This window comes from Cyanistes caeruleus, chromosome 1 (assembly GCF_971803275.1).
Source record: "Cyanistes caeruleus chromosome 1, bCyaCae1.hap1.1, whole genome shotgun sequence".
Taxonomy (NCBI): Eukaryota; Metazoa; Chordata; class Aves; order Passeriformes; family Paridae; genus Cyanistes; species Cyanistes caeruleus.
The window spans coordinates 59959387-59987003 of record NC_141701.1 but is presented as its reverse complement, the minus strand read 5'-3'; the positions used below and the strand labels follow the sequence as shown (position 1 = coordinate 59987003).

Here is a 27617-nt window from a genome sequence, read left to right as displayed (position 1 = left end):
AAGTGACTATATTAATAAAAGAATAAAGCAAGTGATGTAGTTTTAATACACAGCAAAGTCATTCAATCTTATCTGGATATTATATGTATCTCTCAATAAAATACACTATATTTATTCCTTTTCTCCTCTGGTCTCTTTTCCTTACTGTAGCTGCATCCTTTTATGATGGACACAGAATACCTGCTGACCTCTTCCTTCCTTTTCTGCCAATTTTTCCTTGTAGCTCAGCAGAAAACTGCATTTCTTGCTCACTGGATACACATAGACTTACTTCCACCAATGAACCTGGGCCTGGGTTCTTTGTTTTGGCAGGAAACAAAAAAAAAAAAATAAAAAATTGAGAATTTCATATCTTTTCTAATACCCAGGAGGGAAAAGTTAGACCATCAAGTCTACATAAGAAAGGCCATATAATTTCATATAGTCACTTATGTATTGAGTTTAATTCCCTGTCTTCAGCTATCACTATTCACCTGCTCTACAAAAAATACATATATTTTGGACCTATGTCCTCTTAAGCATGCCAGTTTCTCATGCTACTACACCACTGTCTTGTTTCTGACACAGTATTTGAAGCATGGACCTTGCCTCTTTTGCTGCTGCCAGACATCCACAGGCCTCTCAGTATGCATCAGCTGCAAAAATGATGAGCTCCTTCCATGCCTGCCTGCCTGCCTGTAGCATTCTGCTGGAATACTCCTCCACCCCAGTTTCCTACCACGAGCTGACACATACGGTGAGCCCAAGTTGAGTAAAGAAAAAAAAAGAAGAATGAATGATGGCAGCAGGCAGGGCTTTTTTTTTTGTTTTGGTTTGTGTTTTTTAATTAGTAGCACTAGGGGTTAATGGAGCACTGCCAAGGCTACTGTATAATTCCTGCTCTGGTGCTTAGGAGACTGGACCTGGTTCAAGGTAGGGAAGGTACAAACTAAGCACAGGTGGATTAGTGCTCCCAAAACTAGGTTCAATCAGCAGAATGCATACTTTCCCATTCATTGTTCCCTAGTCAGGAGGTAGAACATGATTGCCCAGGCAGGCTGCTGCTCCTGCTCCTCCAGCCACAGTAATGCCCAGGTATTGGCACTATCACAGTGTCAGTCTGGCCTGTCAAAACAAGGGTGTTTCTAACCCAAAGGGCCCATGTCTCAGTGCAGAGAGGACTAGACCACCATCCCAGAGATCCCAAACAACTAACTTCCAGAGTCTCCAGTCTTCCAGAGTCTCTGGAGAGACCAGAGACTATGGATGGTGGTAAACTCTCCTCCACAGTTTACAGGCAAAGCCTCACCAGGGGAGTTTGCTGGCTTTGCAAGAAGGTGTGATTTCCATCCTTTCCTGTTGACCCTTACTCTCCACCAGTCAGCTCAGCAGGGATGCAGGTGTCACTGGCATCTTTCCCAGTGGCAAGGATGCTTGAAGAAGTTCAGCCCCCTACAGCAAGTCATCCATATCCACTTGTAGCTGTTTACAACTTTCCATGTTGTGCCAGTGTGAAACATTGTTTTACTGTCTTGTAATCTGAATGAGTGGAGGGGGGCAGAAAGGGGATTTTTGTCATTTCAGTAACTGAATTTTAATTATCTTTTATCCCTCCTTGCCCACCAATAGAGGCACACTGGCACAGCTGAGGAGAACAGAAGTGCCCAATTTAAACTGCAACAACAGAAGCAGATGCAGATGGGTTTCCTGTCTGATTTCAGTGGCATTCCCCTAACTCTCAGGTGCACTTCATGCCCTGGCTGCTCCCAAGCAGTCCTGGCTATATTTGCAGGGCTTCGTAACCTCACTTCAGGGGCACTGGTGCAAATGATCACAATGTAGGTGCCCTAGTTATGATCACACTCCAGTAGAATCATAGAATCATCAGGGTAGGAAGAGACACATAAGATCATAAAGCCCACCTTTATGTGTCAGCCCAGCACTACCACTGAAACTCCTAAACCACGAAACCATATTACCCAGCACCAGATCCAGATGCTTCTTAAACACCTTCAGGGATGGTGGCTCCACCACATTCCTGGCCAGCCTATTCCAAAGTCTGACCATCTTAACAATGAAACTTTTGTTCTAATATCTAATCTGAATCCCCCCTTCTCAGCTTAAGACCATTTTCTTTAGTACTCTCACTGTAGGCACAGTAGAAGAGGCTGGCTCTCACCTCAACACAATCTCCTTTAAGGTGATTGTAGCAGTGCAGGAGTACTGCAACATTGCACATCACAAGTGCAGCAGGCACATGGAGATAGAAAGAGGCTACATGGTCTTCTGCCAGAGCAGAAGATCTTTGAAGTAATTTTAAAAGTCTTTCAAAGGATAACTGATTTGTCTACCAAAAGAATGGGATGTGTGTGGTTTTGTTGAAGATACTTTTTCTCTAAAGGCTGTTCAAGTTGTTGTAGTTCCTGGCATGACAGAAATGCTGATGAGAGTAGTGGGCTGGATCGTGTGTGGGTTAGATGGCTGCAGGGGACGTTGCAGCATCCAGAGCTTGTGTTTAACTGACAATAACAGAAGAGGGAGGGAGGAACTAAGAGCTTCAGAAGATATTGATCAGACATTGACACAGAAAGGGCTGTGGAGGGAAAATGTACTCAAAACTGCAGCCTTTATGCATCAGATTAACCATTAATTGCATGAAGTAATTTCTGATGGACTTTTGAGTCCACCTCTTGCAGGTCTCTATTATCATGGCACCTCACAAGCTGTACTGGCATGCAGTATAACATATTCCTGTTTCCCTGCCTGTCTGCTGCCCTTGTCCTTCTTCTCAGCCTAAATCCTGTCATCTCCTGCAGATAAGGCAGGTGTCAATATGAGTTGTTGCCAAGACGTGCACACTGTCATAAGGCAGGGTATTTATAGTCTCAGGCGTTGCATGTCCTCCCTGGCAACTTCTCTGACCCTTGTATAATGGCTTCAGCACTGAAGAATTTATTTTTTCCTGAGAAGCAGTAGAATGATGCTATCAACATCATCATTCTACATTGATCATTCATCAGTTGAATGATCCTGCTGAAGACAGTGAAAAGATTTCAGGTGCCAATAGCAGGTGTCAGACTGACATTCAAGTTACACCCTGAAGTCATCCTGCTGCATCAAGGTTGGAGAAACCATTGGTGATCCAATCTGATTTTCAAAGCTGCCTTGCAGCCTGGAATACAAGCTTGGAACATCCTATAAAAGACAGAACGTCTCATAGAAAGTAGTAGTAGGCATAAATGACCCAGGTTTGCCAGTTGCATTTCTAACAAATCCAAAGTGGTGAACCCTTTCCCAGCTATGCCTGTGCAATCCCATATATTCTGTTTCCTGCCCTTATTGAAAGCAGACAGAACAGAGCCATACTGCCTCATGCACCACAGTACTAGCCAGCCAGGCGTTTCCAAGAGCAGTGTCATTTAAGGAAGTGTTTCTTTTCAATCACTGCAATTATTATGAGCATTTTGAAGACCAAGAGGCAGCTATTCTGCCACTCTATGGAAGTATATGAAGCGCAATTAAGACACATGCTTCCAATTATTTCTGAGCCCAGTTGTTCATGAAATCTACACATCCATGCCAGCTAGCTTTATTTCCACTCAGCCTAAAAATAATTTTTAGCACTTCCAGTTTTGGGACCTCTCCAGTTGTTTGTTTGTTAAAGTTTTTACCCTATATATATTTTTCTGTTTATTGTTTATGTGTTGTGATAACATTAAATGTGATATTTAGGCCCCTCACGTTGATCACATATGTTTGGAAACATGTAGATATTCCAGGATTTAGGGATCTTTTGATATTATCTTTAGTTAGGAAAAGAGCAGAAAACAAGTACCTAGCTAATTGCATGATGATAAATATGTCTTGTGTTGATGGATGATCATATGCCTTCCTTGAATTTCACCAGCTGAGACAAAATTCATAGGGAAAAATGTGTGTCCTACATCAGTCATAGTTTGGTAAAGGAAATTACAGACTTTGCCAATAGTCTCCTGTTGTTGTTTGTGACTGAGTCTTTTCAAACTCTTTCCTCTGTATGCTTCTATGATTCTTTCACTACCTTGCACTCAAAAAAAACCCATTTTGTCTTGATTTTAAATAGTAAATGTAAATGGAGCGGCAAAGATGTATGTTTTGATAAGGCATACTTTGATAATAGTGTTAAGAAGAGAATTAAGAAGAGCAGTTGATGCCTTGTGAATATCTTAAAATGAAAAAAATCTATTGAAAAAAATTCTGGTTACTCCACTGTGTTTGGAGGGGGAAGGGATAAAAACAGGCTCCCCAGAGGTAAGTCTGGGAGGAGCATGACAGTGTTTGAGGGACAGAGCACTATCAAGGTCCTTGTCTGCTGTCTCAGTGGAAAGAGAGGATGGAGACCCATGCAAGGGTCATTGATATGTTAGAAACCACAAAGGTGCCTGCAGATAGTCAGGTTAGAAATAGGGCTTGTCTCTTCTTGAAGGTGGCAGGATCAATAACCCAGCTGAGGTACATCTACGCCAGTGCATGCAGCACAGGCTATAAACAGGAGGAACTGGAAGCCACAGTGCAGCAAGAAAACTATGACAAATTTCCACCACAGAAACATGGTGGGATGACTTGCACAACTGGAGTGCTACAGTGGATGGCTACGAACTCTTCAGAATGAACAGGCAAAGTAGGAGAGGTGGTGGGGTAGCCCTGTATATTAGTCAGTGTTTTGATTGTCTGGAGCTTGGTGATGATAGGGTTGATTGTTTATGGGTAAGAATCACAGGGAAGATCAACTAGGCAGATATCCTGGTGGGAATCTGCTATAGACCATACAACCAGGATAAAAGACAGATGAAATATTCTGTAAGCAGCTGGGAGAAGTCTCACAATCACTGGCCCTTGTACTCATGGCAGACTTCAACTTACCAGAGGTCTGCTGGAAATACAGCAAAGAGAAAATAGTCTAGGAGGGTCCTGGAGTGTGTGGAAGACACGACTGACAAGGGAGGCAACTAGGGAATGTACCTGCTGGGCAGATTGTTTTTAAGCAGAGGAGGAACTGGTGGGTGATGTGACAGCTGAAGCTTGTCTTGGGCAGATGGGAGGTTTAGGTTGAATATTAGGTAAAATTCCTTCACTGAAAGGGTTGTCAAGCATTGGAATACACTGCCCAGGGAAGTGATGGAGTCACTCTCCCTGGAGGTATTTAAAAGACATGCAGTTGTGGCATTTAGGGACACAATTTAGTGGTAGACTGGGCAGTGCTGCATTAACAGTTGGACTTGATGATCTTGGAGGTCTTTTTCAACCTAAATGATTCTGTGATTATTTTGCCATATATTTCCATATTCCTCTTGCTTCAAACATTTTTAGCAAGCATATTTGTGTAAAACAAGGATCATTGCTGCTATAGAGCTCATTTGCTTCTGCTGCTTAGCTTACTCATGAAAGCATAACCCTTTGCCTATCCCATCACACTTAGACATTTAGAAATTGTGTAACTGATGCTGAACTAGGGGAAAAAGCAGATCATTCCTAAACAAACTGTCTATACCAGCATCCTGTTTTTCTCTGTTCTGTATAAGGCATTTTTAACAACATATGGAAGACACTGAGCAAGATACTGAACGGAAACTTTACATTTTGCATCATTTAAAAAAGGTATGTGAGCATTGCAGCTACTTGGGTCATCTCTGACTAAGACAAGTTCTACCATCGTTAGGGTATGTGAAATCTCTCCTCTACTGGAGACTTTGATCATGTGAGATTTCTTAGCAAGCCTCTTTTTCTCACCATTGATTCCAACTTAACCAATCAACACTCCCTGATAGGTTTCCAGCCCTGTGATATTAACTGGTACCTGTAATCGAAGTGTTGAAACTCCACAGATATTATTTGTACTGGTGAGGTAACTGAAGAAGAAATTTCCTTTGTAGTAGTGAAGTGGGTGAAATGAACCTGTATAAAAATGAATGTGAAATAATTCTGACCTAAATTTCAAACTGAGCATGATTCTCTCTCCTTTTTAGTAGTTTGAACTTCTCTCTCAGCCTTTACTATTCTTACTTCTTCCCCTGAAGAAATAGCCCTTCCATCAATACCAATACCTTCCATTTAACCTAGCAACCTCTGCTGCAAAAAATATATTCTTTAAATCTCAAAAAGCATTCCCAGAAACAGCACATTCTGGAGAGGTCATTGACCATATGGTGTGTCAAGAGCCTTTAAGAGAGCATGCTAAGCCTAAATGGTGAGACACATAACTCTCCAGCTCACACTGTGATAGCCTGAGAGACAGGGGGGAAAAGGGTGAGAAAGGTGTGGGAAAAGTTATCTTGGATTATACTGCTTTGGGACCAGAAAAAGTGGAATATATAATGACTAAAGAGAACACTGGCAGCAATTACATGTGAATTTCAAGTGCAAAACAAGGTTTCTAGCTACACCAAATTATCAACCTTTTGAACTGCAGCCACTTTCAGGAAAAGTTTGGGATGTGGCTGGAACATGCAGGAATCTCCTTTCACACACAAGACCTGAACTCTGATGTGTGCTGTAGCAGTAATATTTGGTACGGTACTTCTCCCTTTGCACAAGCTTTTTCCTGTGGAGGAGCTTGCTCAGTATATTCTGAGAACCTCTACACACTTATGTTGGTAAACAATTTACAAAACTCTTGCAGAATGGTGTTCTAAACTGAAATTCTGTTGGTCTTTTTCACAGACTAGAGAATCTCTCAGCTTGGTACAGTGCTATGGGGGGGATTTTTTTTTATTTTTTTTTTTCCACTCATCTTTGCACCCACCTTGAAAATCCACAGTTATCTCTATATTCATGAGAACTCCCTATGAGGATGAGATCTTTCTAGAGCTCTCCTAGAGTTGTCCTAGATATTTTGTAAAATAAAATAAGGAACACCGGTCATCTCTGGACAGCTTATGGAAGTTTTACAAATAAAACAGAGAGGAATTAGCAAGCAGGGAAAGTAATGTGAACAAACTGCAAGAATGTCCTAGCTGCATGTTCCTAATATAAAACAGCATCAGATGTGGTATGGCAATGTAATAGGAATTTACTGGCAAAATGAGATTGCCATTTCCGGGTCTGGCCATAACAGGATATTAATATAGGAGTTCACTAACACAGTAAAGTTGAGGTCACATCAGGTTTTCTGGATGGATATACTTCATCAATGACTTGGAGAAAATTATTTTTTAAAGTGCTATTTTTCATATTCAAATCATCACTCTTCAGACCTGAAAAAAAATCCAGTGCAATAGGATTTTTTACCAACACACACAACCTCCTTTCATCAGCATACACGCATATGTTCATCTGAGTAGGTTTGCTTCCACATATGGCAATTTCAGTCTTAGTGAAAAATGATATCTTTAGGCTATTAATTCCAAGACATATTTTTAATTCCTAAGAGGGCTTATATCTGGGCACAAATGCCACTACTGAAACAAATGTTTTGAGAGGTTTTGGTTTGCTAAGTGGGCAAGAAACAATTCTTGCCATTTATTGTGGTCCTCAGAGTACTGCAAGGAAGTCTACCAATGACAGGATTTCACTTCACATCCCAGTTAGGTGTTCTGCCTACCAGAAAAAAAAAATAAATAAATAAAAAAAGTAAAATTTATATCAGTAGCTTTAAAAAAGCAGGAGAAACATGGCCACACCACATGTGTGTGAAGAGAAAGACTGTTTTTCTATTAATAAATTGAATGGCCTGGTGAGGAGTACTGAGACCAGCTCTGGGATCCCCAACACAGAAAAGGTGTGGACCTGTTGAAGTGATTCCAGAGGAGGACCATGGAGATGATTAGAATGTTAGAGCATCTCTGCTATGAAGACAGGCTGAGAGAGTTGGGGCTGTTCAGCTGGGAGAAGAGAAGGCTCCAGGGTGACCTTTCAGTACCTAAAGGGAGCTCAGAGGAAAGCCAGAGAGGGAGGGACCTTTTACAGAGGCATGTAGTGGACATGTAGTAGGACAAGGAGCAGTGTTTTTAAACAGAAAGAGGCTAGGTTTAGATCAGATATTAAGAAGAAATTCTTTACTGTGAGGGTGGTGAGGCACTGGAACAGCTTGCCCAGAGAAGCTGTGGATGCTCCATGCCTGGAAGTGTCCAAGGACAGACTGGAAGAGGCTTTGAGAAACCTGGTCTAGCGGGTGGCATCTCTGCCCATAGCAAGGGGTTGAACTAGATGACCTTTAAGGTCTCTTCCAACTCAAACCATTCTATAATTGTGTTGCTGGGTGATAAGAATGATGAGCATGTGGGGGCTTGTGTCTGTGCTAATGAGCTCCTTTAGCCTTCAAAGGGTCTGTGGACCACCTTAGTCATTATGCAGCGATGGAGAGTTGTTTGCTAGCTGGCACTTGGCAGCTCAAATCCAGGAGCAGCTTTTTAATGCAATGTTTGCTTTCCAGGGCTGAGAGGGGTTCCTGGTGCAGTTTATTTCTGGAATTTACATTAACCATAAGCATGCTCAGTCTCTCCTCCCTTGCATGGTGAAGGATGCTCAGAGAACTTCTCCAATACAGTGAAATCACTGGACATTTTGCTGCAGAGGCAGTGACCTAAAGCCAGCAGGACCAAAGGAACACTTTGAGAACAGTAGAAGGAAAATCACTTGTAAAATTCCTGAGATAAGCCACAAATATGAGGAGGTTGCAGATGAAAAGCCTGCCTTGAAGTTCCATGGAATGCCATCAGCAAAAACAGCTTAAGACATTTCTGCTTACCCTATTACCACAGTTCATAGTCACTTGACCGGGTGTACTGGTTTTGGCTGGGGCAGAGTTAATTTTCTTTGCAGCAGCCTATATGGTGTTGTCTTTTAGGGTTTTGATGAAAATCATGTTGATAATAACACAGGTATGTGTTAGCTACTGCTGACCAGTGCTTACACAGTGTCAAAGCTGCCTTTACTTCTCACATCAATGCACCGAGTGGGCTGGGCAGGAGGTTTGGAGGGGACAGACATGGGGCAGAGCTGACCTCTGTGACTAAAGGGACATGCCATCCCATCCCATACAACATAATGATCAGCAAAAAAAGCTGGGGAGGAGCTAGCTAGGGCTGCTGTTGTTTGAGGACTGGCCAGGCACTCAGTGCTCACAGTTGGCTCAAGGACAGCAGTTGCTATATCTTGCATCATTTGTCTTTCTTGAGTGGTTTTTCTGTTATTGACTTGTGTGTGTGTATCTGTTTCTGAATTTTTTTTTTGTTTCTTTTTTAGTTTCCTTCCCTTTTTACTTATTAAACTGTTTATCTCAACCCATACATTTTCTCACTTTGCCCCTCCTATTCTCTCCCTCAGCCCATGGTAGGAGAGATCAAACATCTGTGAGGGGCTGAGCTGCCCACCAGGGCTAACACACAAGCCAGACTGTTTCAACCCTTTGCAGGGCTGTACTGAAATCCAGGTGAGAAGATCCACATCAAAAAGAAATCAGTGTATCATGATATTGAAATCACACTCATAAAGAGCAGACACTCCAGAAAAATCACAGATGATCTTTTAACTTGCTGTGAATGCTTAAGACCACACTGCCATTTCTCTGAGCTCAAATCACCATTGGAAAGACCACACACTAACTGAATGTATTTGCTATTAGGAAGGAATTACCCAGATAGTTCTTCAGAATGGAATCAATGATCTGCAAAGCACAAGTTTATGAATAACTATTTGCAGTTTCTAATCTCCAGCCTGTATTTGGATCTCAATTACAGATGCCTCCCAGTCAGGGGAGCAGAAACAAGATCACATTATTTAAGGTAGGACATAAAGATTGCAAATAGAAAACTGTATGACTGTGTAATGTTCAGAGTTTGTAAACTGTCAGCAGTATAGGTCAAATGGTATTGTTTGTTTCCCCTCTGGACAATTTACATAACAAACTAGTATAACAAGAACAACTTATTTCACAGTCAGCCTGAAGTTTGCTTTTAGCATAGGAGCACCAGTCCTCATCAAGTTCCAGTGCTCAAATGATCTTTGAAAACAATTAAGGGTTATCTCCCCAGTGGAATAATGAATTTTGTCAGAGATTTTTGGAAGCATTTTCCCCAGTCACCACTTGGTTGTCATTTTCTGTAACATCATTTCTCAAAACAAAAAAATATATCAGATTATTATGATTATATGCAGTAAAACAAAGCAATGACAGGGATGAGCTCTTCTTCAGTTTTTTTTCATCTTCATTTCAACAGAAAGGATCCATTTAGCAGCCTTCAGTCTGCCCCTAAGTGGTTAATGTAGTGTTCAGAGCAGGTTTTTATTACCCTTTCTTCCTTTCCTGCCTCACTGCACACACACTCATCTTTTCTTTTTTTTCGTGCAACTTGATGCTTTTGGTTCCTTTCACTATGTATTATCTGCTGCTGGCAGTAATCTTAGCTCTTCAACTGACAGCAAAATTATGAGGTGCTCAGTACAAGATGACAATTTTCCTTTCCTCATTCTAATTCATTCGTGCCGCCATCAAGGAATCAGCGTCATCTTTTCAACACGTTAACAGCTCTCTGCTGATAGAAAGTATTAGCCCCCATTCTTCAGCAAGAGGTCAAAAATTATTTTTGTTTTGTAACAACCCATTAGATTTCATGCTTTGGAAAATTCCATTGCTTTCTGATATCAAACAGCTAGGCTGTTGTCTTGGTTGGCACAGAGGGAAGAGAGGGTTTGCTGTGAGAGTCAAGTGACACAGGCAGCTAAAATACTTTCCTAGAGAGGACTGTAGTCTACCATCAGTCTGGTTGATTACTTTGGTTACTTGCTTGCTTGGGTTTTTTTGGTTGTTTTTTTTTTTTTTTTGGCCTACTCTTAAGAAAGTCTCTTCATTTTGATATTCACACAGAGGCTCCTGGCATTGTTTTTTCTACCTTTAAAATAGTTTTTAACAAAATGTTGCCGTAGGCTTTTTGAAAGTTAAAAGAATCTGGGTTTATATATAACCAGACAAGATGTAATCTATTTCTGTATACATGGCATGGCTTTATTCAGTCTCCCATATAGCTGAACTTATCTGGGTAGTGAGTTCCCTTATTCCCAGGCAGCTTCTTAACAGGAAATCTTGGTCAGCGTTACACACACTCATTTGCATTCAGTGTAAGAGAAGCTGAAAATCTTTGTCAGAAAACTTGCATTAAATTGTTCAGTGAGCACGGTTGTGTTTCTGTTGGGTATACAGGCAGATTACAGATAGGGCCTGAAATGAGCCTGGCAGCAGACAGAGGGGTCTGCAGAGACTGAGGCTCTGCTGACCCTGCCAATGTCCCCAGGCACTGGAGCAGAGCCCAGCTGACCAGCTCAATTCAAGGACACATGAAGCTGGCAGTGACGCTCCTTGTGCTGCAAGCAGACATATGGATATGTTGGTTTTCTTACCCCTCTTTTAATTGTAGCACTTGGAATAAGATGAAACCAAAATAAGGAGAAGAAGAGATGGAAACAACCTGGTTAAAAATATCTTATACAGCGAGTATGCAGTAAAATATGCATACTGCAATATTTGCAGATAGGGCTGTGAGGAAGTAGAGGTGGAAAGCTGTGGGTTTGGGTGAAAATAGAAGTTGAAGAGCTAATTCAGCATTCACCTCAGGAGTGTCAGAGCCCTGGCAGAGAAATCAGCAGGACTCCTGAGATCTGCAGCCGCAACAGCAGGACACCCAAAGGACAGTGTTTGAGGAAGAGAAATCTGTTCCTTTGGGGCAGAGGTGGACAACAGAAAAAAAACCCATTAATATTTTGAAACTCTTGAGGAGATCCAGTTTTCTTTTACTCCATGTGCCAGCCGCAATTGCTTCATGCCTCTCCAGGGAGTTTTGAGGGGCTCCTGGCGAAGGGTGTAGGCTCTTCCACCCCTTGCTGAGCACGAACACTCTGACACAAATCAGGCTGACTGCTCCTTTCCAAGGCCAGTATTGTAGGCACATTTCCCAGGAAACTAGCAGCTCTGTGAACCTTTGGTTTATTACTGTTACCTTGGGAGTAACTGTATCTATTTCTAGTTTTACATCAGACAGAATCTGAAATTGATGTTCCTTAATAAACAGCAAAATGTTTGTTGTCATCATCTCTGGGTGAACACACATAAAATTAGACCTTTGGCAGACCTGATTTATGTTCTACCTGCACCTAAGAGTGATCTTCAGGTTTTGTCCCATGCTGGCCTGTATTGTTGGATTTAAGTATTCAGCTGTGATTCAGCAAAAGGAGGGAAAAAACTGCAAAAAACACAAAGACTTCACTCCTCCTCACTCTTCCCAGCTGCACACACCCGATCGACTCATTTCCTTTCCCAGCAAAGGAATTAGGCCCCCGCAATGCAGTTATTTCCAAAACAAGGATGCTCAGCCATAAAACTTTAGCTTTTGTGTTAGGAAAAATGTGCCAGATGTCCTTGCTGCACAAGGGACGAGCCTGGAGACGAGCACACAGCGTACACCAGTTAGTGTTGGGGAGATGCAATATCTGCCAATGTATTTAATGCAACACATGCCAGCACACTGAGCGCAGAGTGTGCCAAAGCTGCTGAGCTGTGAGACAGCAGGAGATGCTCACCCCAGGGGATGGAAGCTGCCCAGTGAAGTCTTTTTAGTTCCCTGTAGTACTTACACAAAGTAATCTCTCCTGAAGCAACTTCCCGCTTCACCAGACTTACCATCCTCCTTCCCTTTTTTTCCAAGGCATTACATTATCATTTGCTTCTTATTCCCTTGGATGACCTACCTAGTTTATGCTAATTCTCTTATGAAGTGCAGCTTCTCCCTAGAGACCTTTCACAGGGCAGTGTTTTGCACTGTTTTCCTGTGCAATGATGATTTCCCCATGAAACAGGCTTGATTTGAAAGAGAAAGTGTTTCCTTGAGCTGCCAGCTCACTCAAGTCTCCAGCAGCTGAGCTGGCTTTCTTCCACCTTAAGCCGGAATGACGCTAGTAATCGAGGGTCGTGCTGACAAGCTCCGGGCTCCGGCTGTGCCTGTGTGGCCGTGTGGCCATCAGCTGATGCTCTAAGGGACAGCTTGCTCTCTCTGGTGGCTCTAGCACCGTCACATGGGGGAACCCACTGCAATGGAGCCAGCAGAGCTGATGGCGGCCAGTGATGCTGAGGGGTGCATGAAAAGCATTCACGACTAACTAAGACCTGGAGATACCTCCTCAAGTGAAAACACACCAACTTTAATCAATTTTCAGAGTGTGAGTGCACTAAGAGACTATTTTGCTGTGGACTGGACAGAAAAAAAAAATTTCTCCCCTTTACAGCTTTTTCCAAATGTGTAAGAAATCCCTAAAGGAAGACCAAAATGCCTTCCTCCTCCCTAATATGACACCATGGAACATAAATTCATGCATATTCAGATCTTACTCATGGGGGAAAAAATATAGCAGCACTGAGACAGTTCAGAATGCCACTAAATTACACGTGCCGCGCAATTTGTATTTTTCCTCTATGGCAAATCAGTGCTATTCTCTCCTGCTAACACTCAGTGTCGGTACTTGAATGCTGAATCGCCACTCAGAGCACACAGAGTTCACCCAGGGAACCCAGAGGGGATTCAATGTCCATTAGCTATGGAAAAAGGGAAAAATGTCTCTGCTATATTTCAGCTGGACTGTTAGTGCTCGCTAGGATTTCTGAGGACAGAAATGCTGTTTATAAAGCATCACTTGGCAAGAAGGTGTTTCATAACTGAAACACAGTTGAAAAATCTGTCTGTTTAACAGACGTGTAAATGCTGAGCTTTTTGAAAGCCTGACTTTTCCTTTTTTGTCACTGTTTTTTCTTCTGTCACTTGTTATTCTGAAGTGTTAAGTGTTTCTGGATGTGTCTCTAAAGCTTTCTTGTTTTTTTGCTGATCTTTTTCACATCTTCATTAAATAGAAACATATTGAGGAGAGTGCAACTTTTTAATATATCTCACCAAAACTGAAATACTGCAGGAAAATAACAATGGAATTGAGTTTTGAGTTTTGATCCATTATCTATGCAGGAGAGCTGTGTATCTAATATTACAAAGCATGAATGTGATCTCCTTACAAGGTGAAAGGAGAAGATTTTGCAGTTGAGTTTTATGCTTGTCCTTGCATTTACTGCCTTTTCGTCCTCTTTTTCCCTAACTGCTCTTGATCCTGTAGGAGCCATAAACTTTGCTTCAGCTCTGCTTGAGAGCTGTATACCAGCCATTAGTTCTTGTGAGTAAGGAATGACACCTTGTGGCCATAATGTGCCAAAATAAAAATAATCCTATTACATTTTGAACCATCTGTCCATTGCTTATAGGGCAAAGTTTTCTTTATCATTTCTTTGAGGAAGCAGAGAAATTTCAGTATAAATAAGGGTTTTGGGGGTTTTGTTTATGTTTTTATATTGCTAAGAACAACTAAACTTCTCCCAGGGAGAGAAAATAGTTTTTGAGGCTTTGCTCACCTAGAAGCCAGACAAAGTTATTTTACTCCAGCCAGACTATCCTTAGGGAGAAGTTTGCTCAAGGATCATCTCACTGGGAGACTTCATTCCTAGCCCTTTGCCAGAATTTGAGGAACAGTATTTCTCCATAAAACCATTTGCAAGCAGGAGTAGGATGATCTCCCAGTGGACTTTTCTGAAACTATTAGCCTTGGTCGCCCTGCCCTTTGTCAGACCTTTGCAGGGCAGACCTTGGCCTAGGGATCAGAAGAAATGTGTGAAAGCGCCATCATAATCTGGGGACAGGATGAGTTTTGGCTTCAGGATATTGTTTCTGCTTCCACCATAAAATTTAACAAATAACCTTTGAGATTCTCTTTAAATTGCTGGTTTCTTAACTGTCCTACTAGCAAAAAACATGGCTCAAAACCTTTTTAGCTCAAGGAAATGGGAGTGTAATGGGCTTAAAACAACCCTTACTCCAACCTAGCATTTCTTCCTATGTGGTTATTCATTTTTATTGTTTAAATTGCACCAATTCCTAGGAACATAGGGGTTTGTACTAACAAAATATTCAGAGGCAGTTAGACATCACCTCATGCCCTCTGTGTCTACATAGTGGATAAGAAGTATCAGGTAGGCAAAATGGTTTAAATCTGATGATGTGTACTGGGAAGATAAGACAAGAGTGAAAGAGGGAAAAAACAGATATTCCTGCTCATCCACTGAGTTTAGGTGATGTCAGATGAGACTGATTTGTACTTCATCATGGGAAAGGTGAATTTTTAGCAGAGATGCCAGAGAGTGTAGGTCTAACTTCTTCAGGTATTGGCTGAAAGCTTTGCCCAAGGGAAAAGAAAGAGCATAAGGAAGACAATGCAAATCATCTTCCTGCTCTTGAAAAGTTCACTGGGTGAGTCTGGAGGCTGGCAATGAAAGCATTACCTGACTCAAGCTCAGTCTGTTTTGCCTGTGCAGAGTGCATAACTTCTCCCAAAGTACATCAGTCATCTCCTAGAGATGCCCAAGGGAAAAAAATCACTGACTTTTCTGTGGGTGACCATTATAATGATGTAAATGGCCATTTGTCCACAGCGACAACGTCAGACACTTTAACCTATGCAACAAATGAAGTCAGAGTAACCCAGACTTTTGAGCTCTGTTTCTTTTTGGGCTTTAAGAGCATCTTTTAATGAACCTTCATGAACTTAAAAGCTGAAAGACTCATCCAAACCTCTCTCCTAAGCAAAGGGCAATGCCTGTTCTGGACTTCCCAGTTTTGATTAGTATGTTTTGCATGAACATTTAACTTGTGCAGGAGCCCTTCTGGACATCACATATCGTTCCAAGATACACAAACCTTTCAAAGCACAGCTGGAAAGGGCCCTGAGGAATGTCATTTCACCCCAATCTGAACATGGAGTTACATCAAATGCTCTCCAGAAGCCCCTTCCAATCCAAATTTTTCTATCATTCTCTAAGCAAGCTGTGTGACATGTCAAACCAAGTCTCAGACCAGAAAGCTGTCAATAAAGCTGTGATTAGGGCCTTTGTTTTGAAGAGAAACTCAAGCCTAACTCACAATTTATTTACATCATAATGCAATTGCTATCACTCTGCTGGAGACATGGGATGCCTCTTTTTGTAATTTTATTACAATTATTTGGAACTTACTTTTCAAGTTTCAGCTTTTGAAGGCTGAAGGTTTCAGAATTTCAGAAGGAAAAGAATGTGCTTGTGGGATTGAGGCAAACTACTTTTGAAACACTATTTTTCAGACTCGATGATTTGTTTGTATGTTCTGGATGGCCACTGATGTTCATTCACAGTAGTGCACTGAGTTCAAGTCTTTGATTCTCTGCAATAAGCCTAAAAGATTATTTTTATATAGTCATTTGCTTCAGAGGGGAGCGAGGCAGGGAAGAAACAATGCCCAGAAATGTTTCATTAGACATAATTTTTCTAAGGCAGTCAGTTAGTAAAAGCATCTGAGTCATGAGCCAGTGGAAGTAAAAGTTTTTGTCAAACTGGAGAGAAGTTTGAATCCATTTGTCTGCTACCTGGTCTCTTGTGCAACCTCAGTTTGAGAATACACAGTTAGAATACAGGTTTAGATTTTTCTTTGGCTTTGAGTCATGCCATTAGGGTCTCTGTCAGATTTATAAAGTCAGAAATCATGAAGGAAAATGACTGCACTGGGACTCCATATAATATTAGCCACAAGAGGTGGTTTCTTAGTTTATGTCCATTGCAAGAGGTGAGCAGCACATTCTGACAGGATTATTAAAACAGACAAATTATCTTAAGGGATAGTGGGACCTAAATAATAACTCATCTTTAAAAAGACTAAGTGTCACCTCCTTCTCTCTTTTAAGGTAACCAAGTATGTTATAATTATAGGAGATAATTAACCACTCCTTATTCTATTGAATATTATTTAAAATTCTGGAAGCATAGTTATAATCACCATTAGACAAATATGAAATCTGAATCCAAGAAAATAAATTTGCTTATAGAAAGTCAGCTGTGAAGTCTGAAATGCAAACAGGGTGTGAGCTTCCCCCATAGTCTCTGATATGGGACTATACACCATGGTGCTTGCAAAAGCATAACTCTGAATAAGAAAGACAAATTTCTGGCCTGTGAAGTTCCTGGATTGCCGTGTTTAGAGTCATAATTGCCAAAAGGTAACTTTAAAGAGAAAAATGCAGAATAATAGAATATTATTCTCTTCATCAGGGATGAAGAGAAAAAGTAGCTACAAGAAAAAAGAATACAGCTAAACCCAGGAAATCTGAGACAAAATTAACAGATGAGTTGATTAACAAGGCTATCAAAAATGATACTTTAAAAGAGTAAGTAAGGGAGCAGGCTTCAAAGGAAAAGACTGAAAGTGGCTCAATAAATTTAGGCATGGATATCACTTAAAATCATACTTACTTTTAATTAAGAGGCCTTTAGAGTAACACCTACTTATCTAATAAAAACATCCTAATAAAGTGTTTCAAAGGTTCTCAACAGACACAAATTTGCTGTGTACTTTCTGATGTTCTCCTTGGGTGCAGCTTTTCAAGGGGGAAAACTAAGTAAAGTCACACTGGAAGCTTCAATTTGAACTCCACTCTCACAGCAACTCCTATTTTAGGCATCCTCCTTTGCAGAAACACAGTCCTATAGACCCTGAGTTTATCCATCCAAAAGGGTTAAGCAGCTCATTTAGCTCTCACACCTGTGAAATAGATAGCCTCAAAAGCCTGGTTTAATAAATGGTTTAGCTGCACTGGGTAACTCTCTGAAAGGGGAAAAAGGAAGTTTAGGAAAAGATTAAGGAAACAACAGAATTTTGCCTGAAGTACAATATTTATTTATTGACCCCTAAGTGGTGCAGCTGTATTTTCAATGTTTGATGTGAAAAAGCTAAGATAAATATTTCGAGAGGTATGACTGTCATGTCTCCCGCCGTTATTCTAGGCCAGCAAACTACTTTGAAAGCTTTTTTTTTCCAGAGGTGAGCTTCCTGCAGTTTTTCTGACTCAAATCTATATACACACATGGGAAGCATTAGATGATTTTCTAAATCTTCCATGTTTGATGCTTTGTGGCAGGTCCTGCATGATAGTTGAGCACAGAACAGGAAATGTCTCATAACTACCTAAAAAACTTCTCTGTGTACAGTGGTGTGCCAAGTTTATTGGCAACAAAATCCAAATGCTTTCCAATCTTTGAAATTGTTTCTAAAAATATTTAGTATATATGTGATCATCCAGTTGAGATTTCTGGAATGATTAATCCAATTAATTTTAGAAGAAATTGCCTTCAGGCCAGCAAATAAAATGCAAGAAAGCATTAATTAAGATCACATACTGAACTTTAAATAATTAGAAGAAAACACTGTGTTGCCAAATACAAAATATATCCATGATCTCTTTGTTATCCCCTTTAAAGATTATATGAAATCTATGAATGAAAAAAACATTAAAAAATCATGCTTTTATAATAGGGTGAATAAGCTTGCCATATCTTCCCATTTAATAAAGAGTTGCAAAAGCAGCCGATTTAGTAGCAAAGAAAACTGAAAGCTTATTTTCCACATATTTTTTTAAATACACATTGAGGTCATGGCCCCACTGAAATGTGCAGCTGGAGGAGAGCACAAGGGGGAGGAAAAAACTGCAGCTGGAAGCAATTTTTCCATCATCACGCCTTGGCCTAGTCAAGGCTGTTTTGCATCCAGAGCAAAGTGGTCATTTAAAATCATATGTAGAAAAAAGTGTCATTCTGACCACACTTTTCATTGTGAAAAGCTCTAGAACAACAACCACCTGCTCTGACAGGGCAAATACTAAAGTCCTCTGATGTACTGTTGTGGAGAAATTACTTATTGATGCCACAGTCACACAAAATTCCCAGTCCCAACCTTGTCCTACCAATGTTGCTACTCCTTACAGGTTTCAGTCAGCTCTTGATGAGGGCTGGAATCTCTTTTTAACCTGAAGCCTTCAGAAGGTTAGCTGCCACAGACAGGGCGAGGAAGACAGTGGTTATCACAAACATTTGCAGAGCAATACCAATCCTGAGCCTACTACAATTGTTTAAGCCCCCTCTGGCAGAGCAACTCACAGTCTTAGGCCAACACCATCTACCCAAGATAAATGCAAACAGGCAGCTTTACAGCTAAACCTACACAGGAACAGAGTATATGTTTTCTGCTTTTAAGCATTTCAGAAATGTTCAGGGGGGGTGAACACACACATCCATTTAGCCATTGCCTTGACTTTTAATAAAAAAGAAAAAATTGAAAGAATTATCTTAATTCTATAGGGTAGTTCCAAATTTCAGATGGTTGGAGAGCCGAAAGAAAAGTGCTTCTCTAGTAACACAGAACATGGATGAGGACCTGAAGGCTGAATTACAAGACCACTCCCTGATACGGGATTGAGAGGTCAAGCCCTTGCCATAGCTTAGCCATGTCCCAGAAAGCACCTATGGACTGAGGGCAAACTCTCCAGGTAGCTTCTGATTTTGAACATCTGGGAAATTGTAATGATTTCAGCGGTGCATTACATATTTCAAAAGAGAAAACACTGTTGGACCTGATGTGCTGGATAACACAGACTATCCCATCCCATCCCATCCCATCCCATCCCATCCCATCCCATCCCATCCCATCCCATCCCATCCCATCCCATCCCATCCCATCCCATCCCATCCCATCCCATCCTCCTTGTACTGGGCCAGCTAGTGCAGGACAGGGTGGTTCAGCTCTGAGCTAGAGCATGTTGTCAAGGCACGAAGACTGACTATTCACCAGGTATTAATTGTTTGGGCAAAACCCAACATCAAATACTGGCATTTAAAAATAAACTGGAAAACGTTCCGTTTCCGAATTGAAAGCCAGGAGGAGCCGGTCAGTAGGTGGCACAAGAAGAGCACAGCACTACACTGCAGTACGGGATCTGAGCAGCCAGGGCTGTATCCCGAGCCAGCAATCCGGCCTTTCCCCCCGCCGCCTTGCAGTATTTATAAACCCTGTTAGCCAGTGATTTAACTGAATCATTGCACTGAAGCACGCGGAGTGAGGGGCTTAAGTGGAAGCTTTCTCTGAAATGCTCCTTATTCGATCCCACAGTGCACTGTGTACTCTGGACATCTCACATCACTACATCAATTGCTTTCAAGTATTAAACAAGGTTGAATACCAGGGCACAACAAAATAGAAATTTGACATGCCAAAGTATAGTGCTCCGACATTTAGCAGGGTTGTGGTTTTCTGTCTTGAAATATCTTGCTTATATTGCAGTAAGAACACCTCAAAGCCTTTTAGAGTGTTGGGGGAAATATAGCCCCACAACAGTCCCTTCTGCTGAGGGAAAGATTTCATGAACCGTGCTTGTTTACCAGCAGCATGTTGAAGAAGAAAATAGTAGAGCCACATGTCAGGGCTTGAAGCAGCAGTTTGTGGTCGTCACGATCTGCAGGAGGTCTCTGTCTTTCCAGAGGAATAGCAGCAGCTGCTAGACAACCACATTGCACTAGGAGGTCAATGGATTGAGCAGTTATATTTAACCTTAGGAACTTTGTGATGACTAAAAGATGTTGCCTTTGTTGGCTGATGCCTTCATTAGCTGTTGCCAAGGTTTTTCTTGTAGGTTGGAGTTCCAGGAGCACCATGACTGGGTGAGAACCAGCTTAACACTTCCTGTTTCTTCTGTGCAACTGCATGTCTCTTCTTCCCCACCAAGGTTTTAAAGGAAAATGCAGAAAGACACATGTGCTGAGTGTCCTGCCTTGTGACTCTGACATGTCATCATTCATTTACAGGAGGAAAATTGAAAGGGTGGTGGTATCAAAAACGATGTGCATAATTAAGCTTTTCTGAATCTCTCCTTTGCACTCTGGTGCCAGAGGACTGCACGCAAATCACACAGAATGTTATGAAAAAATAATACTGAATTGGAACCAACCAAGTGTAAAAATTATGACTTCTGCCTACTCTAAGATAAAAATACATCTACAAATACCTAGTTCTAAGCTTAGGTGTGTTTGTGTTTAAAAAAGAAAAAAAAGGAAAGGGAGGAGGACAAACATCAAATACTGAAGAAAACAAGCCATCATCAGCACAAATATACTCATCATTGTAATGTATTTTCCTTAAACAAGCAAAATTGAATCCTACTTAGCCCATCTCTTACATTATTCTATTTGTCTGCACGGTTCTAAAAGGACAATTATAAGCACTGTTAAAGCATAAAATACACCAAAGCTGTCATACCTTTCTCATTTCAGGTCTAATTTCTATTTCCAGCCCACACATACCTGCTGTTTTATCTCATTTATTCCTGTAAATTATGTGCATCAGCATAAGTAACTGATGACACTGAGATCACAGCTGTGCTGAATTCTAATAAAGAAGTGAATTTTCACCACCTAAAGTCCCCTGCACTCCTATTTCCTTCTTCCTCAAGTAAAAGAGGACAGAAAGCCTAATTCTGAGATATAATTTATTAAAGACCTGGAAATATGCTGGGATTGTCAAAGCAGCTGAAGCTGGGCATGGTGACCCAGGAATCCCTTTCACTCTGGTACAGCCATGGTTTCAGCACACCCAAGAACCACAGGATGAGTCTTTCTTGATGGAAATAGGTGATGGTGCCCACTGAAATACTGGAAGCAAGACAGTGGGGAACATATCCTGGGTCAGCTGCTCCCTGTTACGCCAGCAGTGTTGCCCACCACAGTATGTGACCAATTCAGTCTGACCAGTCTCCAAATGCACAGTGACAAAGACTCAGCGTGGATTCTTCATATTTTTCAAAGTGTTTCTGCACCATCCATAGCTTTAATTTCTGATCAGCTCCAAATGAATAATCTGACATGACTGTTGCTTGGCAAAATGTAATGAGTGTATGTGGAATTTCATATCTTGATTTGACAGTGATTTGTGGGTTTGGTTTTAGCTCTCTAGGCTGCTTGGGGCTCTCATGCAGACTCTGGTGTGAAATCCCAGTGTGGATGAGCTATTCCTGGGCTTTAATGCAATCTTCAGGGGCAAATAACACCGAGTTTTTCATATTCCAATAGAGATTCAAAATGCTACATTTAGTCCAGATCAGGATTAATCAAAAGAGCTTTAAAATGAAGCTCAAATGCATCTGCTGGGTTTTACCTATCATTACAATGACAGCACAAGATTTACCTGCCCATGTCAAGAGCAAAAAAATCAACGATGGCCCTTTGGATGACCCTACTGTGAGATTCAAATGGCAAGGAAACCTGACACCTGGCCATCCACCACTCTCCAGTTACACTGGCACATGTGGCAGGGCTTGCTGTCCTCCAGTCAAGCCTTGAGTGGTCTCAGCTGCATGTGGAAAGGGAAAAGCTTCAGGAATCCTTCTGGGTAGGATACAGCCTATACATTTGCAACACAGCCTATGTACACCAGACCCACATCTTAGATTTGCTCTTGCCTGGTAAAGGGTGTGCAGTGCATGTGTGGTAACCTCTTTCTTGTAATATAGGAGACGTTTAAAGTAAACCCTACAAATTTACTTGTTGAGGTAAAGCTTAAAGGTATGAGAGCAGGGCCTAAATTGCTAAATGTATGTACAGACTGGGAAATGAGATGCTGAAAAGCAGTGGTGTGGAAAGGGACCTGGGGCTTCTGGTCAGTGGCAAGTTGACTATGAGTCAGCAGTGCCCTGGCAGCCAGGAGGGCCAGCCCTGTCCTGGGGCACATCAGGCACAGCATGGCCAGCTGGGCAAGGGGGAGGATTGTCCTGCTCTGCTCTGAGCTGGGGCAGCCTCACCTCCAGTGCTGGGGGCAGTTCGGGGTGCCATAAGATAAAAAAAATATTAAACTATTAGGGAGTGTTCAAAGGAGGGAAATTAAGATGGTGAAAGGCCTCAAGGGGAAGCTGTATGAGGAGCAGCTGAGGTCACTTGGTCTGTTCAGCCTAAAGAGGGCATTGAGGACAGACCTCATTGCAGTCAAAACTTCCTCGTGACGGGAAGAGGAGGGGCAGGCACTGATCTCTTTGTGACAAGACCAGTGACAGAATGCGGGAGAATGGCCTGAAGTTGTGTCATGGTAGGTTTAGGCAGGATATTCAGAAAAGATTTTTCACCCTGATGGTGCTTGGACATCTGGAACAGGCTCCCCAGGGAAGTGGTAACAGCATGAAGCCTGACAGAGTTCAGGAAATGCTTAGGCACATTGTGTTCCCCTTGGCGATGGTCCTGTGCAAGGCCAGGAGTTGGACTCAGTGGTCCTCGTGGATCCCTTCTGACTCGGATTATTCTGTGAAATTCTGTGGTTGTGAACTCATCGGAGAAGCAGCTTTTTAGTTATGTTACAAAGTGCCTCAGGCAGCAGTGACAGTGTTGTAAGGGTCACTCTGGGCATTACTGTATATAGCAAAAGTGAAATGAGAATGCGAGAATGCTCACCACCCCTACCAGTGCAGCACCGACGTGGACTTGCTAAAGCTGTGTTGCCCTCACATGCTCCTGTTTCCTCACGAGGCAGTAGCGGGGCCGAGGTTTCAAACCCGGGCCATGATTTTGTGACGAGAGCGCACATGGGTTTCTGCGGGGTTCCCTAGTACCTTCGGACCTCTCCAGGGTTCCCGCAGCGCAGCACCTGCAGGCTTACACGTGGAAACTTCAGCCCACCCCGCAGAGGCCGGGAAAGGCCGCGTTCCTGCCGTGGGCACCTTCCCCCGTCCCCGGAGGGATGCTGGCTCCTTGCCTCCCCCTGAGCTCGCTCTCTCCGGGGACCCATGCCGTGCCTCCTCCACGTCGCAGGAGCTCACGTAGACACCAGGCGCGGAGAATCGGGATGAAATTACCTTCATGCATAAAACATGGCATGGCGACAAAGGGACGGCAGGGCCTCGGTGGCCGCCCGCCGCATCCTGCCGGCGGCCCGGAGGCTGGCCGGGGGCTGCCGCAGGTTCGCCCGGCGGGGAGCGGCCCGTGCCCGGTGGCCCCGGGGACGAGCCATGGACCTGTCGCCGTGCCTGCACTGGGTGCGGACGCGGCTCTGGCGCTGCAGGGTCAGGCGGAGACAGTTCTGCAGTAAGTGTCGCGTCCCAGCTCCCCGCGCACCCCTTGCCACCCGCTTTGCCCTCAGTGCCTGGCATCCATCGCAGCTCCATGCGAGAGCCCGCGGCGGGGCTGAGCCCGGCCGCCCCGGCCAGGCCCAAAGCCAGGGCCCGGCTGCTGAGGGCACGGCCGAGGCTCTGTGCCCCAGGGCCCGGCTGCTGAGGGCACGGCCGAGGCTCTGTGCCCCAGGGCCCGGCTGCTGAGGGCACGGCCGAGGCTCTGTGCCCCAGGGCCCGGCTGAGCGGAGCCCTGCGGCTGGGGCATCGACTTGGAGACTGGGTGCTTTGAAAGGGCCCCCGCCTAGCACGGCTGAGCACTTCGCACTTTTCTAAGAGAGTTTTAAGACGGGATGGTTTGTGCGGTGAAAGGGGAATAAGGAAAAATGCACAATAATACCCGCTCCTTTTTTTTGGCCAGCTGAAGGAATCAAAAAAGTTTGATTGACGGGAATATAACCAGAACAGTGGTTTGTAAAGTCACGGTGCAGACAACACTCTGAAACTGCCCACTCCTTTGTCTGGCTAGAAACCATGTACATCACTGATGTATATATGTGTGTGTATGCATATATATACACACATACACATTCATGTATATAAATGTATATATAGTCGTACTGCAAGTTGCTGGGGTATGTTATTCACCATTTCGCCGTGGTTTTACTGGAGGTAGTTTGCTTGCCTTCCCTGACAGACCGTATACATGGAGATCCAGCCAATTCTAGCTGATTTATTCAGGCTTCCTTTCAGCTGGCACCTTGGAAAGAAATGCTGCCAGCAGTTCTTCAGAGACACACAAAGGGTAATGTATCTGTGACAACTGAGGAAACAGAGGGGATTTCTTTGGTTCAGTCAACTATAGTGTCTAATCACTCCTGAGGAGATGCTATGCAGTGGCTTGGGAGGATGGGCTGGGTTGGCCGGCCAAATGAAGCATCCTCTATTCCCATCAAGGTGATATATTGTTAAAGGGATCTTGGAATGGGAATGCCATTAGGAATACACTGCAGAAGCACTAATGTGATGAAATGAGCATGCTGTCTGTCAACTCTGCATCAAGCTCTTGTCATTTCAGTACCCTGGTTTAGCCATGAAGATTACAAAGTCTGAATTTTTCTAACTCATATCATTGCAGTATAGACACAAAGCTCTCACTGCTACCTTCTTAAATATTGTTTTGCCATGAATTCAACTCCGGTGTGCCCTTCAGATGCAAAATATTACAGATGTCAGAGAGACTGATTTTCTGAGTTGTCAGTTGACTGTAGGCTGTGTTCACTGGTTTTCAATGCTTGGACCTTTGTGAGTATTTTGGTCAATTTTCTGGCTGTTAATGAAGTAGAAAAATAGAAATAGTTTTGTTTCCTGTCTACGTAGGGTTATATTCACCTTTTCCATATGAGGTTCCCTACTCTTCAAAAATTTGTTTTTGGCAGGTAGTTTGCAAATGTGTATGAAAACTTCTTACCACAATACTCACTTTGAGCATTAATTATCTTGTGAATATATATATCCCTTACTTGTGCTGTCTTGTGAGTTAATAAGAACTACTGCCAAATGCACTACTTAGCTGGAGCTCTAAGAATGAGAAAACTGAGAACAGCAGATGCTCTGAATAATTGAAGGAGGTTTCTTTGGTTGACAATGGTACTATCTTTGCACATCTCTCAGAGCCCCTCTTTTTAGCTGGCCTCTGCCTTAGGGAAACTGCAGCACCAAACAAAAAATAAAGATTTTTTTATTTTATTTCTTAATGAGTCTGAAAAATGCTAATCACTCAGAAGAGTGTTTGTTGGCTTTGTTACTAGAAATAACTTCTGGCATCTTTAATTAGGTTGCTTTAGCCTGGATCAGTGAAGAAGCACAGCTTTCTGTGATCTGTGCTGAGGCCAGTCCGGAATAAGGACTGCTCCTTGCAAATTCTTTGTGTCCGGATTCAGTTTGGCCTCTTTAGCTGCCTTCTGCTGAGGCACTGCAGCAAAACTGCTGCAATTACAGGAGACATGCTAATCTTCTGTTTAAAAATGTGCAGTTGAGAATTAAAAAAAAAATTAAAAATCTAGTGAGGAAGCTACTGCTGGCTGTTTTTCGAAGTCTCTATGAGCACAAGCTGTCATTGTACCTCCTGGTTAAGGCAGCCATTCAGAGAAACAGCCGGGCGACTTTGCAGTCCTTCTGTGCCTGCCCTTGTGGCCTCATTTCACGGCCGAGTCCCTGAAGGAAGCTCCCTGCAGGCACGTGTGCTCATGGCAAAAACACTGCTTTGAACAAAGGCACGTTTTCAAATGGAAGAGCAATAGTTTCCTCATTTTTCTGACTGCCTGGCTGGATGTGGCTGTCCCTTCGACCAAGGGGAAGCAACTGCAGCTGGCACCAGAGAAACCCTCTGAGAGGCTTCTGACATTCACAAAATTAATCCTCTGTTTTCACCTCGCAGCAAGGGCTGGTTCCAACAGAGAGATATTGGACAGAGAGTGTAAGTTCATGATACTGCTGTAAAAAAAATTACACTGGAAATACTGAAATCTGCTTTTCTTCTGGACACTCCTGTGTCCATGCAGATGGAAAAACATGGTGAAGCTTTCCTGGAGTGGGTCATGCACAGCATCTCAGTCTCACTGGGCTCTCTGAGGTCTCATACAGGTTGGCCTGCTTTTCCTTTCATTTCCACTGTCCCAGCCATACATATGGTTCATGAACCTTGTAGGAACTTGGGGTCTCCAAGACTGCTGCCTGGCTGCTAGGTTTGATTGAAATTGACCAGGGGGTTAAAAAATATTAATGATCATAGTGCATAATGTTTCCTCAGGAAAACAGGCTAATAAGTCCTGCTCATGCCAAGGTTGGAAGCTGAGCTTGGATCATGCTAGTAATAACTGCATGAAGCAAGTCTGAAAGCTGTGTTGTGAAGAGTCTGAAAAGCAGCTGTTTGTTGCTAGTCCCCAAAATGTACTTGGCTTCTGGCCACCAGTGCATGTTAAAGCCTTGGGGATCTGTGGGAAGGAGGTTTCTCTGGGTTTGCCTGAACCTTAACAGATGGGGATTGCACAGAAAATATTAAGAGTTTACACCAAGCAAAAGGATTTTATGTCCCTGATGCAGGTCAGCAAATAGGGAAATTCTGCTGGCTGTGTGGCCGAGGGCTCTTTTGAATGTCTTGCCCTACCAGCCCAATACTCAAGGCCATGAGTGGTCTCAGAAATTCTGCAGGTTGGGCCTATCTGTACCTCTTCACTGAAAGCATTTGGTAAAAAGGCAAGAGCTGGGGAAGCCTCTGAAGAAATATTTAGTGATTTGTTTAGAGCCATAACCCCAGGTGGGGCTGTGGGGCAAGACACAGGGTGTCTATCCACATGCTCACCCCATGAGTACTGGCCACCCATGGTGCTGCTGTGGGTCTGGTTCTGGTTCTGGTTCTGGTTCTGGGTCCAGGTCCAGGTCCGTGTCTGGATCCAGCCATTGCCAGTGCTGATTGTCATCAGCACAAACTCATTCTGGAGTGCTGCCAGCTATCTGGGACCCAGCCAGAGTGTTTATTGTGCAAGGGTGGGCCTTAGAAGCTGTATCCTCTGGTGCTAATGTACTTTCACAACCTGTAACATTTAGGGCAAGGAATTGATGGCAAGCTTTAATCAAAT

The 27617-nt window shown here is 42.9% G+C and overlaps 1 protein-coding gene across 1 annotated transcript in view; it reads left to right on the top strand.

Annotated features, from left to right (window-relative positions):
• The first annotated feature begins 20134 nt into the window (after positions 1 to 20134).
• RIPOR2 (RHO family interacting cell polarization regulator 2) overlaps positions 20135 to 27617 on the top strand; it is a 108338-nt gene continuing 100855 nt past the window's right edge. The window contains exon 1 of the mRNA XM_086894738.1: positions 20135 to 23953. Coding sequence (XP_086750864.1) covers positions 23740 to 23953 — 214 coding nt within the window. The 5' untranslated portion in view covers positions 20135 to 23739. The remainder of the gene's footprint in view (positions 23954 to 27617) is intronic.